Source organism: Otolemur garnettii, unplaced genomic scaffold, assembly GCF_000181295.1.
Source record: "Otolemur garnettii isolate 467f Iridium unplaced genomic scaffold, OtoGar3 scaffold00293, whole genome shotgun sequence".
NCBI classification, from domain to species: Eukaryota; Metazoa; Chordata; class Mammalia; order Primates; family Galagidae; genus Otolemur; species Otolemur garnettii.
The window spans coordinates 832,312-844,885 of record NW_003852688.1 but is presented as its reverse complement, the minus strand read 5'-3'; the positions used below and the strand labels follow the sequence as shown (position 1 = coordinate 844,885).

General features: G+C 39.9%; 1 protein-coding gene across 1 annotated transcript in view; it reads left to right on the top strand.

Annotated features, from left to right (window-relative positions):
* The window catches only part of NRF1 (nuclear respiratory factor 1), a 101,265-nt gene that overhangs the window by 8,290 nt on the left and 80,401 nt on the right, over window positions 1-12,574 (top strand). Inside the window, exons 2-3 of the mRNA XM_003803318.3 lie at window positions 3,001-3,115; window positions 6,078-6,204. Coding sequence (XP_003803366.1) covers window positions 3,001-3,115; window positions 6,078-6,204 — 242 coding nt within the window. The remainder of the gene's footprint in view (window positions 1-3,000; window positions 3,116-6,077; window positions 6,205-12,574) is intronic.

Below are 12,574 nucleotides of genomic sequence, written 5' to 3'. Positions count from 1 at the left end.
GATTCGAACCCGCCACCTTAGGTGTATGTGGCTGGCGCCTTAGCCACTTGAGCCACAGGCGCCGAGCCAACCTGAAACTCTTGGACTCAAGCAATTCTCTCATCTGAGCCTTCCAGTAGCTGAACTACAGGTGCCTGCCACAATGCCCCGTTATTTTTTGGAGACAGAGTCTTGCTCTAGCTCATACTGGTCTCAAACTCCTGAACTCAGACAATCCATCCACCTCAGCCTCCTGGAGTGCTAGGATTATAGATATAAGCCCTTGTGCCTGGCCAGAATGGTATTGAATTTATAAATTATCGAAACAGCTTTAGGGGCCGAGCACTAAAAAGGAACAAACTGCTGTTACCTACAACAGCATTGGGAAGTCAAAAACATTCTAAGTGGAAGAAAGTTTACACAAAAGAGTATATACTATATGATTTTATTTATTTGACATTCTAGAATAGGCAAACTAATGGATGAAAAAATCAGAATAGTAGATAACTTTGGGAGTTAAGAATGGGAATTAGCTGGGAAGAGGCATGAGAGGACTCTGTGGAGTGATAGTGTTGCTGTGTATCGTGATGGAGATTGGGTTTTGTAGGTGTGTGTATATATATATATATATATTTTAATGTGTTGAACACTTGAGTATATATACCTGATTATATAGAAGATAATTAGTGTTAGTGAGATCGTGGAGCAGTTGGAATCCTTTTGCACTGTTGGTAGGAATGTAATACATTGCAGCTGCTATGGAAAACAGCTTGGAGGTTCCTCAAAAAATTAAATATAGGGTGGCACCCATAGCTCAGTGGGTGGGGCACCGGCCACACACACCAAGGTTGGCAGGTTTGAACCTGCCCCAGGGCCAGCTAAAACAACAATGACAACTACAACAAAAAAATAGTCAAGTGTTGTGGTGGGTGCCTGTAGTCCCAGCTACTTGGAAGGCTGAGGCAAGAGAATCGTTTAAGCCCAAGAGTTTGAGGTTGCTGTGAGCTGTGATGCCACGGCACTCTACGCAGGGCAACAGCTTAAGACTCTGTCTCCAAAAAAAAAAAAAATGTTAAAAATAGAACTACCGTATTATCCAACAGTCTTACTTCTGGGTATTTATCAAAAAAAACAAAAACAAAAAACATTGAAATCAGGATCCCAAAGAGATATTTGTACTCGTGTTCATTGTTGGATTAATTCACAATAGCCAAGATGTGAAAACAACCTATCTGTCCATTGATGGATGAATGGCTAAAGAATGTGTGATATATACATATAATGGCACATTATTCAGCCTTAAGAAAGTCTTGCCATATATGAAAACATAGATGAACCTTAGAGGCATTATACTGATATGAATAAACCCATTATAGAAGGACAAATACTGCATGATTCCATTTATATGAGATATCTGAAATAGTTGAACTCATAGAACCAGAGCATAGAATGATGGTTGCCAGGGCCTGAGGGAAGGGGTAGTGAGGAGTTGCTGTTCAACAAATACAAAATTTTAGTTATGCAAGGTGAATGAGTTCTAGGTATCTCCTATGCTTTGTGTTTATAGTTAACAATACTGTATTGTAGACTTAAAAATTTGTTAAAAGGGTAGGTATCAGGTTAAGTCTTACCAAAATTTTTCTTTTATTTATTTATTTATTTATTTTTGAGACAAGAGTTTTATTTTGTCACCCTCAGTAGAGTGCCATGTTGTCATATTCAATCTCCAACTCCTGGGCTTAGGCAATTCTCTTGCCTCAGCCTCCCAAGAAGCTGGGACTACAGGTACCTGCCACAACACCCAGCTATTTTTTGTTGCAGTTTGGCCAGGGCCAGGTTCAAACCCACCACCCTCGGTATATGGGGCCAGCATCTTATCTATTGAGCCACAGGCACTGCCCCCAAATTTTTCAAAATAAAATAAAATGTTGGAAAAAAATTCAACGATAAGATTATTTGTCTGTACTAGCTGCTTTTGATGGAAAGGTAAAAAGCAGTCATTATTTTTTCTCTACTTTGGGGCTCTTTAGGGGAGTTTACTTAAGTCAGACTGATTATAGCACTAAACAACATGTAAAGAAGCTCATCTAGGTTTATAGGGAGGCTTGTTTTATTTAAGCCACTTAGAATATATATGCCAGTATAAATGTGAGCAATTAAACATAATTTTTATTTAAGCCTTTTACAGAATTCACAAATAAGGATTTTGAAGGTGGAACTTTAAAAAAAAAAAAAGATTGCTTTTGATTTATTGAGATCCCAGGAATCAGAGACTTCAGTAATTCCTTGGAGTCTATCCTTTATCAACCCTTCAAAAAATAAAACAAAATATTATATGTTAGTATCAGGGTAAGCCAGATCAAATTGTATTAATATTTTCTCAGAGTGGGAAAAATTTTATCTCTTTTCTGTGAGGATGTTTCATCAATTTGACCTTGTGGTCAACATCTCCACTTTTGGTACAATTCCCAGATATACAAGTAGTTTTCCAACTAAGGTGCTATTGTTCCTCATACCTCTTACAGGGTTATTGTTGGATTTCCAAGTGTGACTACTTATCTCCAATTGCCCTGAGTTGGCGGTGTCTTGGAGTAATGGAAACAGGGGCATAAGGATCGAAATGAATACTGAAATCTGTAAATTTTTTCAGTTTTGGCAAGGTTTTCATCTCAGTGCTGCAGTTTTGCCTAGCATCTCTGAGAATATTGCCTTAACAGAATGGGCATGCTGGCAAAACAAACCCAAACAAAAACAACATATGCAAAATTCAAGCTAGTATATGGTGGGGAGGTATAAGTCATGTGCTTTTTAAAAAGATTTTAAAGATTACCTTTTTTAAAAGGTGAGTTATAATATGATTTGTGTTAAACAATAGTAAAGTATATTGATAATATCAAGAATGTTTTATATTTACTGACAACATATTAGGTAAGAAATGCCACCATTTTTGTACCTCTGTTTTCTGTCTCATACAGTTAACAGTTTTCTGTCTAATCTCAGCCACATACATTGTTATTTCAGGTCCTGTGGGAATGGCTGCTGCTGCTGCTGTGGCAACAGGAAAGAAACGGAAACGGCCTCATGTGTTTGAGTCTAATCCTTCTATCCGGAAAAGGCAGCAAACACGTTTGCTTCGGTGAGGCTTCCTTGTCCATATCATTGCTCTTCCTCAAATATCGCATATGTAGAGGTCAGAGTTAGAACATTCGTTATCAGGTATATGAGGATACCAAGCTGGAGTCCTTAATGATAGACATAGACTTAAAAGTTTTCTTACAAAATAAAATAAAAACCTAGAAATATGATTTTAAAGGTGTATAATATGACATTAATTCATTTAGAGAAAATTTGTATGCCCACTATGTGTCAGGCATTAATTATTCTAGGCATTGGGATTAGAATACTAAACAAAACAAATTGCCTTAAAGAGATTATGTTCTGATGGAAGGGAAAGAACATAAGAAAATATGTAATATGCCAGATGATGATAAGTGTTGTGGAAATAAAAAGGAGTAAGTCAGTGTTCAAGCTTTCTGGTACCATGGACCAGTTTCACAGAGGACAGTTTTCTCATAGAGAGGGGTAGGGGTGTGGGGGAGACAGAGGCGGAGTTCAGGTGGTGATGCCAGATTTGGGCAGCAGCTGTAAGTGCTCACCTACCACTCACTTCCTTCTGTATGGCCCAGTTCCAAAGTTTCATGGAAGATGGGTGGTGCCCATACCTCAGTGGATAGAGCGCCAGGCAGATACACCTAGGCTGGTAGGTTTGAACCCGTCCTGGGCCAGCTAAAACAACAATGACAACTGCAACAACAACAAAAATAGGCGGGCGTTGTGTTGGGCACCTGTAGTCCCAGGTACTTGGGAGGCTAAGGCAAGAGAATTGCTTAAGCCCAAGAGTTGGAGGTTGCTTTGAGCTGTGACTCCACAGCAGTCTACCCAGGACAACAGCTTGAGACTCTGTCTCATAAATAAATAAATAAATAAATAAACAAAGTTTCATAGAAGAATCTTTTTTCTGCATATAGGGAGTAAAGCTCTGTGGCCAGTTCTTAACAAGCCAGTGTGAGAGACTTCAGGAGTAAGGAAAGTAGAAAGGTTAGGAGTCATACTAAGTTTCTTGCTTTTGTAGGGATGGCCTGGGAAATCAGTTTTTTTTTTTTTTTGAGACAGAGCCTCAAGCTATCCCCCTAGGTAGAGTGCCATGGAATTACAGCTCTCAGCAACCTCCAACTCCTGGGCTCAAGCGAGTCTCATGCCTCAGCCTCCCAAGTAGCTGGGACCACAGGCGCCCGCCACAACGCCCGGCTATTTTTTGGTTGCAGCCGTCATTGTTGTTTGGCGGGCCCGGGCTGGGGATTCGAACCCGCCACCTTAGGTGTACGTGGCTGGCGCCTTAGCCGGTTGAGCTATAGGCACCGAGCCGGAAATCAGTTTTTATAAGGTAGCCTTTGAATAGAGACCTAGAGAAACTGAAAGCACACATGCTGATGTCTAGGAGAAGACCATTTCAGACAGAAAGAATGTCAAGAGCAAAGGCTCTGAGGTAAGATTATGGTGGTCATGTTTGAGCAACAGCCACAGGGAGATGAGAGATGTGCTCTGGGTAAAAGTAGGGGAGCGCCACATCAAGAGGTCTTATAGTCCAGTATTAGGTCTTTTTTTTTATTTTTTTTCTTTTTTGATATAGACTCACTTTGTTGTCCTCGGTAGAGTGCCCTGGCATTACAGCTCATAGCAAACTCTTGGGCTTAGGCAATTCTCTTGCCTCAGCCTCCGAAGTAGCTGGGACTACAGGCACCCACACAGTGCCTGGCTATTTTTAGAAACAGGGTCTTGCTCTTGCTCAGGCTGGTCTCAAACTTCTGAGCTTAGGTAATCGACCCCCTTTGGCCTCCCAGAGTGCTGGGATTACAGGCATGAGCCACCGCACTTGGCTCCCAGTATCAGGGCTTTGGCTCTGATTCTGAATGAGGTGGGAAGTCAGTAAAGGCTTTTTTTTTTTTTGGAGACAGTCTCACTATGTTGCCCTGGGTAGAGTACCGTAGTGTAATAGCTATAGCAACCTCAAACTCGGGCTCAAGCAATTCTCTTGCCTTAGCCTCCCAAGTAGCTGAGATTACAGGTGCCCGCCACAACGCCCAGCTATTTTTCAGTTGTAGTTGTCATTGTTTGGCAGGCCTGGGCTGGATTTGAACCCACCAGTTCTGGTATATGTGGCTGTCGCCCTGGCCACTGAGCTGTAGGCGCTGAGCCAGTAAATAAAGGCTTTTGATCAGAGTAGTGATATAATGTGACTTATGTGTTTAAAGAATCACTCAGTCTACTATGTTAAGAACAGAGTCTAGGTGTACAAGAATGGAAGCAGGGAGACTAATTAGGAGGTTATTGTAGCAATCAACAATTATTTTGGGGCGGCACCTATGGCTCAAAGGAGTAGGGCGTCAACCCCATATGCCAGAGGTGGCGGGTTCAAGCTCAGCCCTGGCCAAACACTGCAAAACAAACAAACAAACAAAGCCTGAAATTAAAATAAGTGAATAAGTAAAATACAAATAAAAGAAAAATTAAAAGAACAAAAACAATTATTTTGGCACACCAAAAGAATTACATTAGTAACGTCAAAGATCACTGATCAAAGATCATTGTAACAGACCTAATAGTAATAATAAAATTGAAAATATTGTAAAATTTACCAAAATGTAGTAAAGATCCTGTAAGAGGATGTGTTAGCTGTAATATTTATAAGTAGCAGTAATTGGTGTTGCTGACATTAGGAAGGATGGTAAGTTCAAAATTGTTTGAACTGGGGTGGCGCCTGTGGCTCAGTGGGTAGGGTGCTGGCCCCACATACCGAGGGTGGCGGGTTCAAACCTGGCCCCAGCCAAACTGCAAAATTGTTTGAACTATGGCTATGTCCCCAGGCAAAATCCTCAGTGGACACTAACCTCATATATGTCTTTTTACATTCCAGGTAAAGGACAGCATATCTAATTAGAATAAATTGTCTCAAGCAAAGTAAATTTCATTTGTGTCTGTGTCACTGTAATTTCTCTTTTTTAAACTGCTTTTTGTTCTCTTCATATTCTTTGATTCAGGAAACTTCGAGCCACATTAGATGAATATACTACTCGAGTTGGACAGCAAGCTATTGTCCTCTGTATCTCACCCTCTAAACCCAACCCTGTCTTTAAAGTGTTTGGTGCAGCACCTTTGGAGAATGTGGTAAGTCAGAACCACATGTTCTGGTGCCCTTTGCTTTCTGTGGATGGTTGTCCTATTCCTCTGATTTTCTGTGTAGTACTATGGTTAGCACTCTATCTTCTTCTCATCCAGGGGTGGGAGTGTAGACTGGTTTTCAGACTAGTTTGTGCATATCAAAACAAAATGATCAGTTTGGCGCCTGTAGCTCAGGCTAGGGAGCCAGCCACATACACCAGAGCTGGTGGGTTCAAACCTGGCCCAGGCCCAACAAACAAAACGACAACTACAACAACAAAATTGCTGGGTGTTGTGGTAGGTGCCTATACTCCCAGCTACTTGGGAGGCTGAGGCAAGAGACTTGCTTAAGCCCAAGAGTTTTTGAGGTTGTTGTGAACTGTGACGCCACAGCACTCTACCGAGGGTGACATAGTGACAACATAGTGAGACTGTCTCAAAAAAAAAAAAAAGGATCATTACTATTTTCTACCTCCTATATCAAAGTATTTTACCTTGCCAGATGGAATGGGGTAAAACCCCACTGTATTTTGTTTGTGAAGAAACCAATGTAGTATACCCTAAGAAAATTACTGATTTATATCAGAAACAAATTGGTGGGTAATTACATGATGTTAACTTCATGAGACAAACCTTTTTTTTTTTTTTTTCTTTTTGAGACAGAGTCTCATTGTGTCACCCTCGATAGAGTACTGTGACGTCACAGCTCACAACAACCTCAAACTCCTGGGCTCAAGTGATTCTCTTGCTTCAGCCTCCCAAGTAGCTGGGACTATAGGCGCCCACCCCAACACCCAGCTGTAGTTGTTGTTGTTGTTGCAGTTGTTTAGCTGGCCCAGGCTGGATTCAAACCTGCCACCCTTAATATATGTGGCTGGCACCATAACTACTGTGCTGTGGGCACTGAGTCTTGAGATAAATCTTTAAGCATTTTATTAATGATAGATTTAAGTTGGATATTCAAAATCTCTTTTGCATTTCTTCAAAAAATTAACTCTCTGCTTCAATTTAGAAATATATTTGAATATTTTGATTGTATAACTATCCAGCACTAAAGTATTTTGCCCTTGCATACTTATACACTATGAACTATTCTTCCTCTGGCCAAATTAATTTTGAATTGTTAGTAGAATAATGATGTGTCAAGATTTAAATTGCATTTTGTTTTTATGGGGATAAAGTTTATTACCTTAAAATGCCCTACCCACTGAGCTACAGGCAGCACCTGTAGCTCTGTGGGTAGAGCACCGGCCACATACACCCAGGGTGGTCGGTTCAAACCCAGCCCAGGCTGGCTAAGACAACAATGACAACTACAACAAAAAAATAGTCAGGTACCATGGTGGGTGCCTGTAGTCCCAGCTACTTGGGAGGCTAAGGCAAGAGAATCGCTTAAGTCCAAGAGTTTTAGGTTGCTGTGAGCTGTGATGCCACGGCTCTCTACCCAGGGTGATGGCTTGAGACCCTGTGTCAAGAAAAAGAAGACATTTCTTACATTTCTCCCATGTTGAATGTAGATATTTCTAGAGTTCATAATTAGTAACCAGTTGATAGAAATTTTATTTCTTATATTTTTTTCACACCATCTTCCTATCCATGAAATGTTGTTATTTTTTAACTTTTTTGAGTTTTGTTTTGAGTTTTGAGATTTTCAAACAATTCTTGAGGCCCTAGAATTAAGATGTTTGCTAGGACTTCTACCTTAGAAGAATATGGCTAAAGGCTTCTAGTTCACAGCGGTGCCTAACAAGTAACCTTTACTGTCACACTATTGGTAAATGTGAAATCTGGGCATGTCTTCTCTTCTTCAGTATTGAAAATCTAAAACAACGATACTATTACTAATAATGATAATGTAACACATAAAAAGACTCATCTTGAAACTCAGACTAATACCTCTAAAAATTACTAACAGAAAAATCCAAAAGAAAGTTTTAGGAAACTGTTGGAGTCCTTCATATAATACAAAAAGATATATACTAAAACAGAATAGACTAAGATAAAAGCAGTACAAAGTTGGACAGTTAAGTTCGTGAACCCATACTAGAGAAAGTGCTACGTATCTCATTACTGAATTACAGTCACCTTTGAAGTACTCCCTTTGGGAAGTACTTCACCAAGCAGCCTAGTCCACCCTTCAGAGTAATTTTGGAACTCTTTTTCTAGAATGACCATCAGAGCTGTTGTCACTATAGTCACCTTCAGAGTACTTCCCTTGTCCATCTAGTGACTGTAGTGATATTCAGCAATGAGGTATGTAGCATTTTTTCTAGGTTGAGTTCACAGACTTAATTATTAGACCTCATACAATGACAGCTCTGATAGCTATTCCAAAAAAAGAGTTCCAAAATTGCTTTGAAGGGTGGACTAGGTGTTGGCATCAGGGCATAGTTTCTGAAGGGGAGTATTCGAAGGTGACCCACAGTGATATTCAGCAGCAAGGTATGTAGTATGTAGCACTTTTTCTAGAATGAGTTTGTGAACTTAGTGAATGACTGTCTGGCCTTGTAGATTAGATATTAGATGATATTAAGGAATACTACTACTAATAATAATAATAATTTTTTGTTGTTTTTGAGGCAGAGTCTCAAGCTGTTGCCCTGGGTAGACTGCCATGGCATCGTAGCTCACAACAATCTCCAAATCCTGGGCATAGGTGATTATCTTGCCTCAGCCTCTCGAGTAGCTGGGATGACAGGCGCCTGCCACAACACCTGGCTATTTTTTGTTGTAGTTTGGCCAAGGCCAGGTTCAAACCTGCCACCCTTGTTATACAGGGCTGGCTCCTTACCCACTGAGCCACTGGAGCCACCCTTGCCTCAGTCTTTCTATTTTTAGTACAGACAGGGGTCTCCATTTTGCTCAGGCCGGTCTTGAACTCATGAGCTCAAGCCATCCACCTGCCTTGGTCTCCCAGAGTGCCAGGATTACAGGCGCGAGCCACCATGCCTGTCCGAATAATCATTATTTTTATAAGATGTGATCATCGTGTCCTTATTGTTTTTACGTGTTCTTATTTTTCCAGATGTACTCTTAAGTATTTAGAAGTGTCACAATGTCTATAAAATACAGTGGTTAGCCGAAGAAACATTGTGTATCAGAAATAATTTGTATGTGTGTTTGTGTGTATGTGGATGGAGGATAAAATAATAAAACCAAAATGTTTACTAATGAACCTAAGTGGGATATAGAGGCATTTATGTTTATCATTCTTTCTGCCTTTCTGTATATTTAAAATTTCTCATTCATAATTTTTAATCCCAAGAAGAAAGAAAAGGACATTAACAAAAGGAGGAAATAGAAATGACTAACAAACAAACAAAATTTTAAAGAAATGTGAATTAAAACAAAAAGCCATTCTTCATGGTTTATCTTGGCAAACATGAGAAAGATATATAAACTGCAGTACAGGCATGTCAAAAAGTTTAAATTGATAAAATTTTCTGAAGGACAGGTTGGCAGTTGGTAAGGAAAGTGCTCACAATGTATACTTTTTAACCCAACTTCCTTTTAAAATTTTATCCTAAGGAAATAATTTATTAAATGAGCAAAGATGCATATTGGGGGTATTAGTCACAATGTTGTTCATTTTGAAAATTGTGTATATTTTGAAAGAATATATTTCGAAAATTGAGAGTAACCTAAAAGTTCAAAGATGAACTTAGTTAAGTTTGTGGTTCATCCATAGGTAGGACTACTACATAGTACTGACATTAAACAGTACTAACATGAAAGATCATGACAGTGACATTTTCAGATAGTGGTAGTAATTGTGGTTTTGGGGGTTTTTTTTGGAGACAGAATCTTACTTTATGTTACTGTATCTTCAATATATATAAAGAACTTTGCTTACCTTGGCTCTGTTATTCAGAAGTTGGGAAACCTTGGGCAAATTGCTTACCCTCTCTGAGCCAGTATTCTCATTTGCAAAATGAAAATAATATGTACCTACTTCTCAGGGTTATTGTTAGAGTTATTGAGACTACGTAGAGCTCAGAGTTCTTAGAGGCTGCTATACTATATGAACATTAGTTACAAAAATCCTCTGTACTTGGACAGCGCCCATAGCTCAGTGGGTAGGGCACCGACCACATACACGGAGAGTATACACCCTCTGTAGAGTGCTGTGACATGACATGACAGCTCACAGCAACTTCAAACTCTTTGGCTGAAGGGATTCTGTGGCACCACAGCTCACAGCAACCTCAAACTCTTGAGCTCAAGCGATTCTCTTGCCTCAGCCTCCCAAATAACTGAGATTACAGGTGCCTGCCACAACACCCGGCCATTTTTATTTTATTTTGTTGTGGTTGTCATTGTTGGTTTAGCAGGCCTGGGCCGGGTTTGAACCTCCAGCCTCCGTGTATGTGGTTGGTGCTCTACCCACTGAGCTACAGGCACATGCCTATGGTTCCAGCTTCTTAGAAGGCTGAGTCAAGAGGATCTCTTGAGCCAAAGACTTCTAGGCTGTGGTGAGCTGTGATCACACCACTGCACTTTAGTTTGAGCAACAGAATTGAGACCCTGTCTCTAGAAAGAAAAAAAGAAAAGCTCTGTCAGTACTCCCTCCATAAAACTCTCTCACCTTTGTCAGCAGGCCAAAGCCTCCTATTCTGTCCAAGACTTTGAGCACTTACACAGATGTGTGTTTTTTTTTTTTTTTTGCAGTTTTTGGCCGGGGCTGGGTTTGAACCCACCACCTTTGGCATATAGGGCCGATGCCCTACCCCTTTGAGGCACAGGCACCACCCAGATGTGTGATTGTTATCAATGTCTGTCCCAGCTAGATTGTAAGCTCCAAGAGGACAGGGGCTGCATCTACTTTGCTCTCTTGATGCTTCCAGGGCCAAGTCACAGATAGTTGCTCAGGAATATTTGTTGAATGAATAAGGCATCTTAAAGTTTGGTAGTACTCAGAAATTTGAAAATGCCTATTTGGTTTATAAATCTTATTTTTACATTGGATCTAAACTGAGACCATGAGAAATAAAGATCCAACTTATGTTGTCATCCTTTATAGTACTCGTTGCAGCTTGCAATTATACTCATCTTTGTAAATATTTTGTATTTGTTTCCCTACTAGATTGGAATATGCACAAAAATGGGATACTGTGAATAATAAATTTGCTAACCATTTTGTCCACAGTCCTTTAGCCTACCACCTAGCATATAGTAGGTAAATAATTAATGTTTATTGGCTAAGTCAGAAGCAGTGGCTCACACCCAAAATCCTAGCACTTTGGGAGGCTGACGCAGGAGGTTCTCTTGAGGCCAGAAGTTCAAGGCCAGCCTGGACAAGATAGCGAGTTGTAGTGATACACATCTGTTATCCTAGCTACTCAGGAAGCTGAGGTAGGAGGATCGCTGGAGCCCAGGAGTTCAAGGCTATAGTGAGCCGTGATTGTGCCATTACACAACAGAGCAGAATCCTGAGTGAGATCCTGTCTCTAAAAAACGCACACATATATATATATTTGTGTGTGTGTGTGTGTGTGTGTGTGTGTATTTGTTGGAGTAGCTACCAGGTTCATAGACTCTGTAACATGGGTTAGTGAGAAGATAAGTCAGAAGTAGGTAAACTCTCAGAGCCCTTCACTATGATGTCTAATGAGAATCCCTCATGTAGAAACTCAAGGTTTCTCTTAAGTTTCTTGGGATCTACTACTACCTACTACCTTTAGATCCAGTTGCCTTTGCAGTTGAAAGATCTCTAGAACAACTCCACTGAGTGTTTTGTCCTTTGGTGATTTGACACTTAGTGAAGGCTTGGCTCCCATAATAAAACATAAAATTATCAACATTTATACAGGTTAATTTGGTCCTCCTCATAGGATTGGTATTAATCAGAGTGGGCATATGTAGCTAAAAACTATCCTTTTGTGAAAACCGTTGTTAAGCGTTGGCTTTTTTTTTTTTTAATGGTTTTACATTGATTTTTCACATCTGTGACTCAGTGTCCTCAAATGTAAAGCATAATGATATCTACCTCACTGGGGAGCAGTAGAAATTAATTAAAGTTGAATATCATTCCCCTATATATGATGCTTAGAAAGAACTGGCATGAAAAGCATTGGCAAATGCTAGATTTTAAAGTTGCTGTGCCCTGAGGCTCTTTGTGGCTTATTGCCTTTTTTTTCTTTGTATGTTTTTTTTTTTTTTTTTTTTTTGGTGAGGAAGGGTCTTGCTTTGTTGCTTGGGCTAGAGTACAATGGCATCACAGCTTATTGCAGCCTCAAATTCTTGGGCTCAAATAATCCTGCCTTGGCTTCTCGAATACCTAGGAATATAGGTGCCTACTATATATTTTTATGGACTTTGTAGGGATAGGCCTAGAAATATTTTGTTGAGAAACAGAATTTCTTTTAAAAAAAAAAAA